Source organism: Sorex fumeus, unplaced genomic scaffold, assembly GCF_029834395.1.
Source record: "Sorex fumeus unplaced genomic scaffold, SorFum_2.1 ptg000072l, whole genome shotgun sequence".
Classification (NCBI taxonomy): domain Eukaryota; kingdom Metazoa; phylum Chordata; class Mammalia; order Eulipotyphla; family Soricidae; genus Sorex; species Sorex fumeus.
The window spans coordinates 34,856,828-34,874,532 of NW_026606129.1; the positions used below are offsets into that span (position 1 = coordinate 34,856,828).

General features: G+C 43.9%; 1 protein-coding gene across 1 annotated transcript in view; it reads left to right on the forward strand.

Annotated features, from left to right (window-relative positions):
* The first annotated feature begins 322 nt into the window (after positions 1 to 322).
* STT3B (STT3 oligosaccharyltransferase complex catalytic subunit B) overlaps positions 323 to 17,705 on the forward strand; it is a 95,372-nt gene continuing 77,989 nt past the window's right edge. The window contains exon 1 of the mRNA XM_056129282.1: positions 323 to 1,042. Within this exon, the coding sequence (XP_055985257.1) occupies positions 729 to 1,042 (314 nt within the window). The 5' untranslated portion in view covers positions 323 to 728. The remainder of the gene's footprint in view (positions 1,043 to 17,705) is intronic.

Sequence of the window (17,705 nt, forward strand, 5' to 3'; positions counted from 1 at the left end):
AAAAAAAACCAAAACCCATCCTTCCTTTCTCGCCAGCGCCTACACGGGCGCGCGAAATCGCGTCTTTCAACTGACAATGAAACAGGAGCACGCAGCTCCGTGGCTCCGGGCGAATGGGCGCGAGGCCGGGAGGGGGAGGGGTAGAACGGTTGGACTTAGCCCCGCCCCGGCTCGTGCCCTCATTGGAGGGCGCCTGGGTTCTGGGCCCGCCCCCCAACGGACCTGTCGCATTGTGACAGGTGGAAGGGCCAGTTCCTGTTGGCTTGGGGGCGGAGCCAAACGGAGCCTGCGCTCCGCCCGGACTCCAGGGGGCTCCTCCTCCTCCCGGCGGGGCGGGCGGAGGGTGTAAAGGGGGGGGGAATGTCATTGCTGCTCGGAGCCGCGGTGCCGCCTCCGTCTGCTCCTTCTCTGGCGCCCTCGTCCCGTCGGCTTTCGCCGCTGCCGCAGCTGCACTGGGGATACGGATGGCTAGTGGGGCGCCAGGGCCATCCGAGTTGAGAGAGCGGCGGTCGCGGCCGCTGCTGAGGCGGAGACTCCCCGCTGCCGCCGCCTCCACCCCCTGTCCCCCGGCCTCGCGGCGCTGAGGGCGGGAGCGCGCGCGGCGCTCTTCCCTCCTCCTTTTTCTTCCTCCTCCTCCTCCTCCTCCAGGTCCCCGCCCAGCACCCCGCACTCCAGGCAGCGGCGGCGGCGGCGGCGGCGAGGAGCGAGACCCGCCGCCGGGGCACAACATGGCGGAGCCCTCGGCCCCGGAGAGCAAGCACAAGTCGTCCCTCAACTCGTCCCCGTGGAGCGGCCTCATGGCCCTGGGGAACAGCCGGCACGGCCACCACGGGCCCGGGGCCCAGTGCGCGCACAAGGCGGCGGGCGGCGTGGCGGCTCCCAAGCCGGCCCCCGCGGGGCTGTCCGGGGGGCTGTCGCAGCCGGCCGGCTGGCAGTCGCTGCTCTCCTTCACCATCCTCTTCCTGGCCTGGCTGGCCGGCTTCAGCTCGCGCCTCTTCGCCGTCATCCGCTTCGAAAGCATCATCCACGAGTTCGACCCGTGGTAAGTGCCGCGCCGCGCCGCGCCGCGCCGCGCGCCCCTCCCCCGCCCGCGCCCCGCGCCCCGCGCCCCGCGCCGCTGCTGCCGGAGCCCGTGGCGCGCCCCCGGCCCGGCGGGGGACAAGTTGTTGGCCACGAGCCGGCCCCGGGGCGTCGGGGAGCCCGCGTGGGAACCCGGACTCCCGGGGCCCAGAGAAATTGGGCGCGGGGAGGGGGGTACGCGCAGCCCCCCTCGGCCAGCGGCGCGCGGGTGGCGCGGTCCAGCAGCCGCCAGGGTGGGCGCCGCGGGGTGGGCGGGGGATCGCCCCGCGGGGCTCGACTCGGGCCGGACCCCCCCCCCCCCCCAACCTCCCCGGGGTCCCAGCCGGCGGCGGGCGCCTGGGTTCCATTCTGGCAGGCAGCGGGCCGGGCTCGGCCCCCCCACCCCCCACTCCCGGGGTGCCGGCGGCGTGCGGGCGCGCGGGGTTCCCAGCCCCGCATTTGGACGCCACCGGCCCCCTTGCATGTGTCTCCGCGCGCGCCGCTCGGCGCGGGCGATGGGACTGCAGGGGTGAGGCCCGGAGGAGATCGCGGAGGGAACCCGGATCCCTGAAAAAGTGGTCGCGGGACGCGGGTCTGGGGGCTCCCGGCCGGCCCCCCACACTTCTCGGGTTTGCGGCTCGGCACGGGGTGGTGCAGACCCTGCGGGCGCGGCTGTCACACTCGGCGCGCTCCGCCTGCGCCTCGCAGGTCGGGATCGCTCTCGCGAGGAGGGTTGGCCCGGGGGCTGCGGGTTGAGACGGGGAGGCTCTCCCGGACTGCCCGGGAGAAGTTGGCGCGGGGGGGGGGGGGGTGGTGGTCCCGACTCCTCCGAGCCCCAGCCGTGGGCCGTGCTGCCCGAGTGGGCGGTGGGCTGCGCCCTCGCCGGCTGGTCTTAATCCTGCTCAACCCCGCCCGAGTTCAGTGGCCGCGTCCCGGCGCAGGTCTTGGAAGGACTCGGTTGTGGATTTTTTTTGTGGGGTTTTTTTTTTAATGCTTTGGACCCCCTGCGTCTCTCGTAGGCATTGCGGTCAACTAGACTTCAGAGCCTTTCTCTCCCTGCCCGAGAAGTAGGGACCCGAATTCCGATAGTGATGAGTATTTCAGGGAGCAGTAAATATCAGTATTTTAGTTACCCACATGTCCAGAATACCGGCTGGAAGTTAGTTTGGTTGAGCAGCATCTCTTGAACAGCAGAGGGGCTCCTGCTCCTGGAGAATTCGGTTTTCCGCCACACCGCTGACAATGGTGACAGTTTTCTGTGAACTTGTCTCATTTTAAAGGTTCTGATTTTTGTTGTTGTTGTTGTTGTTGTTAACACTTTAAAAAAAGTAGCTGCTGTGTCACTGGGAATTCAGGTGGGGAATTAGTTACTTTAAAGCCTTACTAACGCCGTACAGGTCTCAATCTTTGTTTTGAAACACCTAAGCAAATTAGATAAAAGTGAAATTGGAACCAGAAAGTGAAAACTGCTAATGTATTTCTGAAAGATGTGAAAAAGCAAAAGTTTTTTCAATAGCTGATGAGCATGGCTGACCGAATATTAATGGTTTTTTTAAAAAAAAAATCCAAAGATCAGTTACAGTTTAATAATATAATAGACTGAAATGAAGATCTGAGAAAATGACTCAACTTGGTGATGATATATGATTTTCTGCTTTCCTTATTTTGTAGTTAGATTAGAAATCTGCACCACCTCACTCAGATCACTACTAACATAATTATGAAAAGTCCGTCAGGTTGCTGCACAGAGTTCCATTTATTGTTTTCCAGTACTGCAAAGAATTAAATGTTGCTTTCCTTCTCTATTTCAAGAATATGTTTAAAGAGCATGCCTTTTACCCGGCCTGAAAAATTTGCTCTGCTTCTGTTTTCTATGCATAAAAATATTTTGGAAATGTTACCGTTTAGCTAAATGTATACTACTTAATTTTATAAGTGAAGGGAACTTTGTTAGTCTAATGTCTGAGTGTAGTAGTCCAGGTAACTTGATGAGATAATTAGGTTTCAGAAAAAACTCTTCTTTGCATGCTTTTTTAAATTTCTACCTTTTGAAGATTTCAAGTAGTTAGGCATCTTTCTTTTTGTGGGACTGGGGTTGGGCCATTAGCAGTGCTCAGGGAGCTACTCCCAGCTCTCTACGTAAGGGTCACTCCTGGTGGTGCTCAGGGGACACAGGATGCCAGAAATGGAAGTGTCTTCTGTATGCAAAACATGTGCTCAGCCCAGGTGCTATGGCCCAAGGAGCACATATATTAGTCTTACAAGCAGTCTTGTTAAAATATTTAAAAGTAGATTGCCTAGGTAACATTTTGGATTTTCAAAGCAATTTTTCTTCAGAGTTAATAAGTGCTAACACTGTAACACCCTAGCATATACTGGAGTTTCTCTGATTACTAGCTTAACCTGTAGCTATGACAAAGCCTTAAATGTGCCCCTCTGACTCTTCTGTGTTTACAGTTTATTCTGGTCTTCTTTATCCTTTTTCTTTCTTTTTTTTTTCTTTTTTTTTTTTGGTGTGCCTCTGCCTTCACTTCATTTTTTCAAGTACTGAGTGAAATTTCGCTATCCGATTGTGAGCTATTTCTATACAGTTAACAGTGCTGCTTACATTGTGTAAGACTCTTAACTTCCTAAGGTGCTTCATTGTCACAAGTCATACTTGTTTTTTGCCTTTGTCACTCAAGTTCTTTTCTGAATTCTGTCAGTTGTTATACCAGGTAGTATATGATGTTGAATATTACATATTGATTAAGTTTAAAGTACTCTGCCCCTTTTTAGATTAACATTTTCTTTAACAATCTTTTTCCTCTTTTATCAGTTGAGTTAATCAGACATGAGACTGCTGTACTTGTCTAACAGCAATTTGGTTTTTATCTCACGCAAATGTAGTTTTTAACTAATTCTTGGTAACTACTCATTCTTTTATAGTGTATGGAGTACCTTTCCTGTGACCATTATCTTGTTCAGTTGTCGTAACTTTCCCACAGAGGACATCTTAAAAACTCCCTATATAAGGAGAGAGAGCAGTCCTTTCCCCTGTATCCACAGGTTTTCACATGTTCTCCCTAGACCTATAGAGAGACTCCTGAGTCCTGTATTTGGCTGATGTTATCTGCAAAAGGGCAGCTATGCCTTTTGCATGGAAGAAGCTGCAATATAGAGCTGAAACAATGCATTTTTCTCACAGTAACTATGGCATTAGTTATCAGAACTTCTAAAATGAGAAAGGAGGCTCATTAGTAGAAACATGTTTTCAAAGGTGTAACCCTTTGGAACATGTGCGGTGTAACTTGGGGAGACTCTCCACTACTTTGAGGTTTCCATGTTTCCCTCATTTTGCAGATAACAACAAAACAGAACCAAAAGCACTATTATTGACTTTAGTTCTGAGAAAGACAAAATGGGTAGCAAAGCCAATTTTGGACCGTAGACTTCCCCAAGTCTTTCTTAAAAAGTCACTTGTGGAATCATTAGAAACAGCAGTGTGACTATACTTCAGAACAAGTGTACAGCTATTTAAAGTGAGGTTTTTGTTACTTTGCTTGGCTTTTGAGCCATACCCTACGATGCTAAGGGGTTATGCCTATCTCTCCATTTAGGAAATCACTCCTGGTTGTGCTCATGGGACCACATGGGGTGCTGGGCCACTGACTGGGGGGGATTAAGCCCAGGTCAGTCACATGCCAGTGCCTTACCCACTATCCTGTCTGTATGGCCCTGTTATTTAAAATATTTGTAGCTTGCTCTTGAGATAGTTCTGAGTTAGAAAAACACTAAGGGAAGAAATGCAGGAGTGCTGTAAGTTTCATTGGATTGGATGATGAGGTTGGATCTGCTCCCATTTTGTTAAGTGTGATAATTCCTCAAAGTGGTAATCATAGGTTTTTACTAAGGTTTGTAGGTCCCAGGGTAGCTAGGAATCTGTCAACAAATACAGTAGAAATTTTTTCCTTTCCTTTCGAATTATATTCTGAGACAAGGAACTTTACACACCTCTTACTGACATGAGTTGTTTGCATTAAAATAAAACCAAGTTGGTAGTACATCAAACATAAAAACTCAGAATAAGGATTTGCATTAGAGGTGCTGAGCCCTTTATATAAATATGGTTACTCACTGGACTGTCTGTGCTTTGATTTTATGTACTCACATAAATTTTGAGTGTCTGGATATGCATGATGAAAAGTCTCTTCATTGTAATATGGTATTCTTTATTCTCTCAGAAATAGATAATCTTGAGAGAGGAAAACAAGTTTTGTCATAATCTTTTTTTGTCTTTGAAAAGTTACTAGTAACTAGTGAGACATAATACTCAAGTTAATTGTTAGTAAATTTTCAAATAAATGGAAAAGTTGAAAAGAGTATCCCGCCCGCACGACAGAGCCTGGCAAGCTCCCTGTGGTATTCGATATGTCAAAAACAGTAACAAGTCTCACAATGGAGACGTTACTGGTGCCCACTCGAGCAAATCGATGAACAAGGAGAGGACAGTGCTACAGTGCTACTATTCAACACCTAGATTCTAAGTAGTTTATGTTTCTACTTTGCTTTATCTGTCAGTGTTGCTTTTAAATCTTGATTATAGTCATAGCAATATGAAAATTGTTGGTTTTTATTTGCTTTGGGGCCTTATCCAGTGGTGCTCAGGGATGTGGCCCCAAATCAGTTTTATTCCGGGCTCAGTGCTCAGGGGTCACTGTTGGTGCTTGGGGGAACATACGCTGTCCCAGCCATCAAACCTGGATCAAGCCATGTGCAAGGCACAAGGTCCTTAATTGATTTTGCCTCTCCAGCTTTGATGAACATCTTTGCACTTCAACTCCTAAATGAAGGGGGAAATCTGTATTTCTGGAAAAGAGATAACGTTGGATTCAGAGGGGGCACAGCTTGTGGTACTCTGAAGCCGTTCCTTGCTCTATACTTAGGGGTTCACACCTGGCCATGCTCAGGGACCCTATGCAGTGCCAAGGATCAACTGAGGTCTCTGGCCTGTATAACTGAATAGCATTTGCTTTCTATAATACTTGAACATAATGAATAAAAATACTGTTTATAGTACATATTCTTCTCTGGGCTGCAGATTAGATTAATCTAGGTAATCAGTGCATTGCCTCAAGTCTATTAGATTATTTGACTTTGTTGAATGTCACTTCTTATGAGAAATTGATGTTAGAAAAGTTGCTACACTAGTATGCAAATCCTAATTCCCTCCTTCCCCCTTTCCCTTTGTCATTGCTGTTATGGCACGTTTTGGTTATGGTGCATAGAGTGTTGTACTCTCTAGCTGTCATCATACACACTAATCTGTAGTGGACTGGAGATAATTATGGTGGTGGGAGTCCCTGCTGGAGCCACACTCTTTGTGGGCCATACCAGGAATTGAACTCATTACCTCATACTTGCAAGAGCAAGCATAAGTGCTTTATGTCACTAAGCGATCGATCCCTTGTACTCTCCTAAATTCTTTTTAATTATGTGAGGTTAAGTGTTGAAAGAGGTTGAAACAACTGACTCTGGGTCTGTTTCTAGGTAAATATTTGGGGCATTTTATTTCAGGTGAATACAGATAACAGCTTTTGTAGACTTGCTGAGGAATCGAACCACTGCTTATAATTTTATTTCTTTAGAACATACTTTTATCACTTGTATCACTTGTAGTCCGTTGTTCATTGATTTGCTAAAGCAGGCGCCAGTAAGTCTCCATTCGTCCCTGTCGCGTGATAATATAGCCCAATGTCATATTGGGGGCTCTTTCAGGATCAGGGGAATGAGACCTGTTATCGTTACTGTTTTTGGTTTATCGAATACGCCACGGGTAGAGTATTTTTATAATTTTGGTATATGACCTCATAAATTGCTAAATGTCTCTTTGTAATCAGGTTTATAATAAAATTTCTAAAGAAATTGTGAATAGTATCCTAAATTGACCATATCAACTATGACCTTTATTTCAGTATTTCTGTGCTTGCAGGATAACTTTAGTATATATTCTAGACAGTAACAGATGAAATTTGATGTTAAATCTTAGAATTAAGGGGATAAGACAACATTTTTTATTTCTCTAGATAAAAGATAATGTCAATTCAGTAGTCCTCAAGAATTGAATAATATTGGCTAACTTGCTTACAGAATCCATATGTTTTTTTCTGCACCTTCTTGCTTTTAAATAAGGTTTAAATGTAAGTGTCTTTCATTTTGTTTAGGTTGTTATTTTTTTGATCAGCTGTCCCTCTTTAAATCTGAATATATTGGCCTGTCAAATGCCTGGGCACAGTCCCTGCTCTTAGTTCCTAAATTGTAAATGATGGCTAATTACTTTGTTTTGATATAGGGAACATAGAAGAGATAATGATGATGTGAAGTTTTTTAGCTGGGATGGCTAGGGGATTTGGATTTTAAGGGAATAGTATTCCATTAAGAGACAGGAATTTTAAGAGAATAGCAGGCTGAGAGAAAACATGATTGACTCTAAGTGACTTGTTTTTAATTAGGTTTATTTTATCTGTAAAAGGTTTGTAGTAATGAGATTGAAAATATTAAGTTATTCCAGTTAAGGGAGTGCTGTGGTGGAGGCTAAACTTTCAGGGTAGACTCAGATTCTATCCTATTGAACTTTAAAAAAAAATATTTTTTAATTGAATCACCATGAGATACACAATTATAAAGTTACTCATTATTGGGTCTCAGTCACACAATGTTCCTGTACTGGGCCATTTACCAGTGTACATTTCCTACCTCAGTGTCCGACTCTAGCTCTCTCTCGCTCTCCCTTTCTCCCTCTCACTCTCCTCCCTCTTTCTTGTTCTCTCTCTCTCTCCCCCTCCCATCCCATCCCATCCCATCCCATCCCATCCCATCCCATCCCATCCCATCCCACTCCCTCCCTTTCTCTCTGTCCCTTTCTCTTCCTTCCCCTCCCTTTTCTTTGCAGCATTATGGTTTTCAATACAGGTACTGAAAAGTTACCATGTGTATCACCTTTCCTCCTTTCAGCACTCAGTTCTTGTCCAGAGTGATCTTTTCTAGTTATCATTCTCATAGTGGTCCCTTCTGTCCTATTTTTCCCTCCCCCTCACCCTACAGGACTTTTAGATTATATGTTGCTTTGTCTTTTTGATAGTGTAACAGGTTTATTGACTATTTTCAGATACTTAGATTTTTGGGGTAGCATTAATGTTTCTTTTGGTTTTGGGGTCACATCCTATGGTGCTTAGGGCTTATTCCTGGTTCTATACCCAGGGGTTACTCCTGGCAGTATTCTGGGACCCTATGTGGTGTCAAGGATCAAACAGGTTGAGCAAGCCTTGCTTGCTTGCTCACTCCCCTCCCCCGCCCCACCGCGTGTAATGTTTTTCAGTAATATCTAGCCTCTCTCTGATACTTTGATTTACAGTAGAAATGTGTAGGTAGTTTGAACGATGAAATTATTTTTCATACATGTTTGGTCTTTGTAGTTTCTAGTGATAACTCTCCTAAACCGTCTCATTTCCTTGTTGTTGAAAGGATCAAAGTTTTCTTGTATGTAATGAAAGTAATTTGAAAAGCACTTGAGGTTGGGGGCTAGTTCCCTGGGGAAACTGACTACAGAGTGGAAATGCCAGTTTACTCCAGACCTCTCCAGGAAGGGTGAGGGGCCAGGGTTGATCAATTGGCTATGGGCAGTGATTTAATCAAGTATATCTGTGTAAGGGAGTCACCATAAAAAGCTAAGAGGAAGTGCCTTTGGAAAGCTTCTGTATTGTGAATACAGGGAGATATGGGAAATAACACACCTGAAGAGGGTTTAAAGTTCTGTTTTCCCCTGTAAACTGTATGCATATTTCCTTCCTTTCTCTGTTACATACATGATATCACCCATCGATACTAACTAGTAATAAGTTTCCTGAGTATTTTGTGAGTCTTGGCAAGTTAATTCAGTCAACCTAGGTTGGGGTTGGGGGAAAACCTTTTATGTCTAGCTGTATATATTATCACACACAGATAACTTGGGCTTGGAGCAAGCAGGCACTCAAATCTAAAGAGAGGGTGTTGTGGGAATGAATCTTCAGTCTGTAGTTGTTTGGTCAGAAGTATAGATAACAGTCTGGACTAGGGCTGGTTTTGAAGTAGAGGGCAATCCCGGGAGTAACAGCCCCAAAGTGGAATCTGATGTTTTCTCCAGGTAGATACCTCCAGAATTGAGTTGAGGTCTCTCTTACCCCCTTGTGATCCAATTATTACTTGCTTTTTTGTTTTGTTTTTGGATTAGGTCTTACTCCTGGCTCTGCACTCAGGGATCATTACTGGTGGACTTGGGGGACCATATGGGGTGTCAGGGATTGAACCGGGGTCAGCTTTGTGCCAGGCAAATGTCTTACCTGTTGTACTCTATCTTTCTGGCCCCTGTTAATTGCTATTTGATATGGGGAAGGTTCCATACATCCCCACCGCCTAGCACACTCACTCAGGTTCAGAAACCCGATTCACTCTCCATTATACAAAAAACTTAAAGTGAACTTGGTTTTTATTTTTATATATATTTTTTAAGGAGGGGCTGGTGGCTAGACCATATTCAGAGGTGCTTAGGTGCACCCACTACTCTGGGCTATTCCTGACTCTCTGTTCTGGAGCTACTCCTGGCTCTGTGGTCTGGAGCAAACCTCTGCTGGTGATCAGGAGACCTTATGCAGTTTCACAGATTGAATCAGTTAAGTGCCTTAACTCCTTAAGCCCTGAATTTGGTTTCAAACTTAAATTAATAGACACTGCCATGGAGAAATAATATTATAAAAGGGGTTATTAATAATGTTGAAGGTATAAGCATATAGTGTTTTCAAAATTAAAATATAACCATAACATAAATTTATAGAAATAAGTTCAGTTTAAGCTGTTTGTTACTGGGTAAATTGATGAAATAAAGTTGGTGGAAAGAATTATGACATAATTTATTATTTTGTGCTTCTTTTTAATTTTTGTTGGTTTGGGTTTTGCTGAAAAATTGCTCCTGGTGGTGCTCAGGGGAGCATATAGGATGCTAGGGATTGAATCCAAGTGATCACATTCAAGAGAGGCACCTGCTGCTACCCCACACCTTTAAATTTTTGCTCAGCAGTACTGTAGGCTACTTCTAGTTCTGTTCTCAGGGGGGTTGCTCCCTGCAGTACCCTGGAGAACCTTGTGCTGTAAGAGATACAGTTTGGGCCTCTGCATGCAAAACATGCACTCTGGTTCTTACACTCTTGCTATGTTCCTATTCTTTGCACCAGTATTTCCTTTTTCGTTCTTTTGTTTTGATTTTCGGGCAATACCCGATGATGCTCAGGGGTTACTCTTGGCTCTGATTACTCCTCCTGGTGCTTGGGAGACAATATGAGATGCTGAGGGATCAAACCCGGGTCGACCATGTGCAAGGCGAGCTCCCTGCTCACTGTAATGCTCTTTGGCCCCAAGGACACCAATCATTCCTATGAAGTAGACTGTATCCTTAATGTTTTATTCTTGTGTAATAAAGCAACTTGCTGAAGTACAGAATTATTGGAAGGCAGCAGAATTCTTAGAATTTTTTTGTCTTTGAATATGCTTGTTTATGTAAGCAAGAGAAAAAACATTTTTTTAAAGTGAGTTTTGTCAAAGTTTTTATTTCTCTTATAAAAATAGCATTCTGAAAAGTATACCAACTGAATGTACAGTGAATGGACGGTGTAATGACCAATTCTGTGATCATCCCATGTGATCATTTAGATCAAGAAATCGAACATAGCCTCCACTTTAAAAGTATAGGAGTGTGTTTCCTCAGCCCCTCCTTTTATAGAAATTACATTTCTGCATTACCTTACAGTTATAAACTCTCTATTCCTGAATATGACTTAGTATTGCCTATTTTAAAACCAGATGAATTCATTTGTGGATTTTATGTTGCTTTTTAATTTTTCAGCATTGTTTTTGACCTGACTCTATTGCTCAAACGATATAAGTGTAGGAGTCACATCTGAAGTTCATGGGGGAGTAGGGAGGTGGGTAGGGCCACACCTGGAGGTGCTAGGGTTTGGGGCCTGATGGCCAAGAATTGAATTCAGGGTCTCAAGCATACCAGGGATTTATTCTACAACTTAAACCATGGCCCTGGCCATGGTTTGTTACTTCGTTGTTTGTTGTTCTTTAAAATAAATTTTAGTCTCTCCCTCAACTTCCCTTTTTTGTTGTTGATGCAGTTGGTGTAGTTGGTGCAATGATTGGGGTTGTACACACACCTGGCCGTGGTCACAATATTTTATTTAATCTGTGGTGCTTTGTAGGAGGTTATACATTATATTGCAGTGCCTGCATATCAGCTGTGGTGACTGCACACTTGCTTTCTTCTGCTTGCATTCTTAGTTGAGGCATATACAGTTCGGGAGTGGTACTTGCCAAGATTGCTCTAAGATCTTCACATGTGCTTTCCAAAGGTCGTGCTTCCAGACTGTATGTGCTTGTACAACAGGGGTTGCAGTGTTCACCAAGGGTCACACCTTTTGTATGTTGTGTATACTTGGCTATAGTACAGCCAGAAATAACTCTTAGTACTGGGTTCATGGCCAGACTTCCAGGTTCAAATGGCAAAGTCTGCATGATTGTGCTCGATGCATGCTGTGCATCAGAATTTGAACTCATGATCATATGTTTGCAGAGTGGGCAGTTTAAGCCACTGTGCTGTTCTTCCATACCTCTAGGCCACCACAGTTTTTTTTTTTTAAGGTGCTAACTGGCCAGAAAGACTAAATGCTTCAACATGCTCTTGAAGCTAAAGGATGGGAGGGATGGGTAGGGGGAGCAGAGATATCATTGTCTTTAAGAGTACCAAATAGTCAGGTAATGCAAAATTATTAGTTTTTCAAATAAGTTTTTGCCACGGGTTCATTTCTAAATGTGTGTATGTAAATTTAGATAAGGGGAAATGGTTATAATTCTTGAAAGGAAGCACAGAATGTTGGAAGGGAATCAGAACTGAAGGAATTTAGGAAAATTTGAAAACTTACATATTTTAGAGGTTTGCTAATCTGGATTGTATATGATATTGTTTGTAGATATTATAGGATCTTGAATACCTTGCAGTTCTTGGGTTCCCCAAGTTGCTTACTGCTTTCTCCCAGATTCCATAACTCATTTTGTTTTCTTATTTACCGATTTAGTAGCTGTCTAAGTCTTAAGGAAAATGGTAAAAGTGTATTTTACAGTTGTGAGGTCGTGTCAGAAGTTATCTCAAAAAATAAAATGTTTTTTTCAAAGATTGGTAAAGAGTTGGTTATCTTTTGGTGGAAACTTGAACTTGGGATGTGAATTTAGGCTTTTATGTTAGTAAGAGATTGGGATGTTAAAAATGTTATTCCACTTTATAAGCTTTCTATTCTTTAGAGAGCATTTAAGTGTTCTCTACTACATTTCAACTTTGATAAAATTCTATAGTATTTTCTGTCTACTAATTGTATGGAACCATGAATGGATAACAGTTGATATCTTGGTGAACAAATAAAGAGAGGTTAGCATCGTCTTTAGTTGAAGATTGATAGCCTTTTTTAAGTTTGTTTTGTTTTTGTTTTGGGACCACACCATTGGTGGTGCTCTGGAGACCGTATGCTACAAAAAAAAAAAAATGGTGCCAGGGATCAAGTCTGGGTCATCTGCATGCACGGCAAATGCTCTAACTTCTATACTATCTGCCCAGACCTGGAAGGTCCAGGTTTGCTCCTTGGCACCTTAAGGTTCTTCAGCTAACACTGGGTATGGTCCCAAAATCAAGAGAAAAGGAATATTGCATGTGTTAAATTTAAAATGCAATAAAAATTTCAATCCTAAAATCAACTTACTAGACCATGGCTAAAGAAAACTTCAGGACGCTAAGCAGCTTTCTTACATTTTAGAAACAGGATAATGAAACACTGCACCTGTAGCACTGTCCTCCCATTGTTCATCGGTTTGCTCGAGCGGGCCCAGTAACATCTCCGTTGTGAGACTTGTTACTGTGTTTGGCATATCCAATACGTAACGGGTAGCTTGCCAGGCTTTTGCCGTGCGGGGGAGATACTCTCGATAGCTTGCCAGTTCTCTGAGAGTGGCCGAGGAATCGAACCCAGTTTGGCCAGGCCAGCAGTTTGCAAGGCAAATTCCCAATTGTGAGCTAAATGCAATAAATTGAATCTTAAAGCTACATGACCACTAGTTATTTTTTAATAGAAAATTAAGAATGAATTAAAATCTTAAAACATATTTTTGAGGGGGCGGATAAAAAGTACAAGGTAGTGTTTGTGGGGAGGGTAGGGGAGGCAGAGGCTGGACAAACACACATACACACTTCAGTATTCATTTAAGTCTAAAATGTGTTTTCTGTTTTTCTTAATTTTAGTTAAAATAATTTATTGTATTTAAAGTGTGTAACAAAGCATTTAAAATAAAGGAAAAGCATACCTGATGCACTGCTCAGGACTGCTTCTGACTTATTGCTCCGGGGTCCCTTCTGGCGATTCTTGGGGAACCACAGGATGCTGATGTTGAACCCCTGCTTTCTGCATGTAGAACATGATCCCCAGCCCATAGAGCCCATTTGGACCTTTAACAGAAATATCTGTGATCTTTAAGTTTGGATATATTTGCTAGGTGATAGGTGTTTGGGTTATGAACTTTCATGCTGATGCTGCTCTACTAAAATTTATTTTGGGTAGGCTAGGGTTGTGGCTCGGTTGAGTTAGTACTTCACCTGTGTGAGGCCCAGTGTTGAGTCCCTGGCATTGCTCCCCCAAATGCCTCTGTAATAACTATTTTCTGATGTTTATATGCAGGTTTGCTAAGGTTTTAATAGCTAGGTATTTAGTCATAACATGTTTCTGTTCCTAAAAATATGATAGACCACCCCAAAACTTAGTGTCAAACTGACATTTTATTATTTCTCAGTTTTGTGGGTTGGATGGGAGTTTCTTTAGCTTGTGGCATCAGCTGGAGTGCTGGGATGATTGCAGTCATCTGGAAGCTCAACAGGCTACAGTCAGCAGGAGCTAGGATGACTGGGAGGCTGGACAACTTAGCATCTGGAGTCTTGATTATGATTTTGGCCCCTTCATGGGACTGCTTGGGCTGCCTCACAGCATGGCCACTGAATTCTAAGAAAAGGATATTCCATGAGAAAGAAAGCAGCCAGTTACAGGAATGATTAGTGTCCTTGCCCCCCCCCCCCCTCTCTCATTCAAAACAGACAAGAGGGTCAATGCAAAGGTTACCTGTACAGACAGGGATAGAATTACTTAGAGCTTGGGGTTAAAGAGTTGGCACGGTGGGTAGGGTGCTAGCAGCTGAACTGAGTTCGATCCCTAGCTTCCCATACAATTCCCTGAGCACTCCAATGTGGTCCCTTAATCACTTAATCACTTAACTTCCCGTTAGTCGTCGATTTGCTCGAGCGGGCGCCAGTAACGTCTCCATTTGTCCCTGTCGCGTGCTAGTGTAGCCCAATGGCATCTGTTCGCTCCGGGAACATGAAGAGCTCCGGGAACATGAAGAGCCTCAAACCGATCGTTCATGATCTTGACGAAGAAGTCTGACCATCTGGTAGGTGGGCGGCCACGCGGTTTTTTGACATCCCGTGGAATCCAGTCGGTAACAGCTCTAGTCCAACGGTCGTCTTTAAATCTCATTACGTGACCAGCCCATCTGATTTTCGACACCTTGGCAAATGAGACAGCGTCCCTGATCCTTGATCGTCGACGGATGTCAGAACTCCGGATTCTTTCTCTCATTTGAGTGAAACGTGATATTCCAAGCATAGCTCTTTCTATTCTTCTTTGGGAGACCTGAATAGTGTTCTCATCTTGTTTGCGTAGGGCCCAGGTCTCTGAGGCATATGTTAATGCGGGAAGAACAGTGGAATCAAAGAGATGTGCCCGGAGCCGAGGTTCTTCGTCCTCTTAGCTATTTCTTTGACGTTCTTGAAGGCGTTCCAAGCCACTCTCTTCCTCCTGCACAGCTCGGGTGCCAGGTCATTTGTCATGTTGACCTCTCGACCTAGGTACACATAGCTGTTGCATTCGGAGATGGTCGTTCCATTGAGAGCGAATGGGGCGTCAGGAACAAGGCTGTTTCTCATAAACATTGTCTTCGTAAGATTCAGCTGTAGTCCTACCTTTCCACACTCACGGTCAAAGTCAGCCAGCATTTGTGCCGCTTGGCTGATGTTTGGTGTTATTAAAACAATGTCACCAGCGAAGCGGAGGTGGTGTAGTTGCCGACCATCTATCTTCACTCCCATTCCTTCCCATTCCAGTTGTCGCATGATGTTCTCGAGGGTGGCACTGAAGAGTTTCGGTGAAATGGTATCACCCTGCCGCACCCCTCTCTTGACATCAACGATCACTTCTTTGTAGAATGGTGAGATCCTGGTAGTGAATCCGCAATAGAGCTCACGGAGGATCCTGATGTATTGGGCTTGAATGCCCTGATTGGCTAGGGCTTCCATGACCGCTTCCGTCTCAACAGAATCAAAGGCCTTCTTTAAATCAATGAACGTTAAACAGAGCGGCATGTTGAACTCCCGAGAAACCTCAGTGAGCTTGGTTATTGTGTGGATATGGTCGATGGTGCTGAATCCTTTGCGGAACCCTGCTTGCTCGCATGGTTGTCCTTCATCTAGTGGTCCCTAAACAAAATAAAACAAAACAAAACAAAACACACAAGAATTGCCTAGAATCATATTTAGGGATGAGTTTTGTGTGTGTGTGTGTGTGTGTGTGTGTGTGTGTGTGTGTGTGTGTGTTTGTTTTTTATTTTGGGTCCACGCCAGCCATGGCATGACTCTGCGTTCAGGAATTACTCCTGATGGGTCTCTGGGGTGCTGAAGATCAAACCCAGGTCCCATGCAAGGCAAGTACCTTACCCGCTGTACTGTCACCACTATGACTCCCAAGACTGGTTATATTTCATCTTTCGTGAAACTCCTTTCCTTCAGTCAGGTTCCTTTTACCCCTTGTTTTTTTTTTTTTTAATTAAATTTTAACTATCTTTTTTTTTTTTACTGCTGTTGCAGTTATTGGATGTTAGTTGTGCTTGCTGGGCTCACACATACTGTTGCAGCGCCAGACTGCTTATTGTATGTGGGCAGCAGTAAGGATAGAACTCTTAGCCTTAAACTTGTCAAGAGGCAGGTTTCACTGCTCCTGACAATAATTTCAGGAATTATTTAGGGTTTTTTTTTTTTTTTTTTACTTATTCTTGGTTTTTGTGCAGATTTAGCATAGACCTACATTTAAAATAACCCGAGTTTGATTCCTCCGCCCTTCTCGGAAAGCCCGGCAAGCTACCGAGAGTATCTTGCCCTCACAGCAGAGCTTGGCAAGCTCCCCGTGACGTATTCGATATGCCAAACACAGTAACAGTTGTCACAATGGAGACGTTACTGGGCCCGCTCGAGTAAATCGATGAACAATGGGAGGACAGTGACAATGACAGTGACTATTATGTTGGTGAGGTGTATTCGTTGTTGATCTTACTACAGTGTGTGCTGTATATTTTTGGGTATACAGAACACTGTTTACAAATTTATATGATTATGAAATGTCATCATGTTACTATCAGTTTACTTGATACATATTTTCTCCATCATAAAATTAGGGCTTGGAAAATTTACAGAGATTTTTAAGTGTAGTAATGTTTTAGATAAAGTGTGACTGTTATAGGGCATTAAAGCTAGGTGAATGCAAAATGACTTTCTCAAGGTAAAGAATTAGAAATATTCAAAAAAATCATTAGAAACAATGGAGGGGAAAAGAACCGCTTATTTATTTTACATGGCCACACCTAAGAGATCTAAGGACCTCTAGGTTCTCTCGTGGCAACTTAAATCAGTGCTTGGGCCTGGTACTGCAGCATGCTGCTAAGGCCCTTTGGTGCACAGGAGCCACTAGGGCCACATCCCGTGGTGCTTGGGGGCCAAATTTGCCTTTATTTCTCTTTTCTATAAATTATCTATTGGATAACTTTGTACACTTTCAAACACTTGTGGTAGTTCTGCTGCCATAGACACTATTTCTGCTATCAGTTCCTTCATTTTAAGGGTATGTTAGAGTTATCAGATGATAGTTGAAAGAAATTGGCTGGCATTTGAGATTTTCTTGAATACCCTAACTTAATCATGGAAATTACGACTCTTAAGATTCACAGTTATAATTCAAGTAACTGTACTATGTACTTTAAAAAGAACACTATAGGCAGGCATCAAGTGAAGCTAAAAATGCCACAAAACAACATTTCTGTATGTTTTGAGGAACATACAGAAATAAGAAAATTATATCAGTTATTCAGAGTCTTGCATAGTGAAATAACTTTCTTATGCCTGAGCAAATACTAAAAGATAACAGATATGAACTTGTAGATATTTCTTGCCAATTGTCAAATTAGGAAGATTTCTTCTCTGTAAAGTAACAGTTTCCGATTATAACAGTTCTATATGTTGAAGACATTCTTCAGTACAGCTCTCCAGGGTAAAAGCACTTTTTCTGGCAACGAGTCTATTTTCATTTCATATCAAATTTCTTGTCTCTAAGATTTAAAGGTAGAAATGAAAGTTACAGTGGTTTGTTTCTGAAGAGATTCTTTAGCATAAATGGAATATCGACCTCATCTACAGTCATTTACTCAAGAATTTTTCA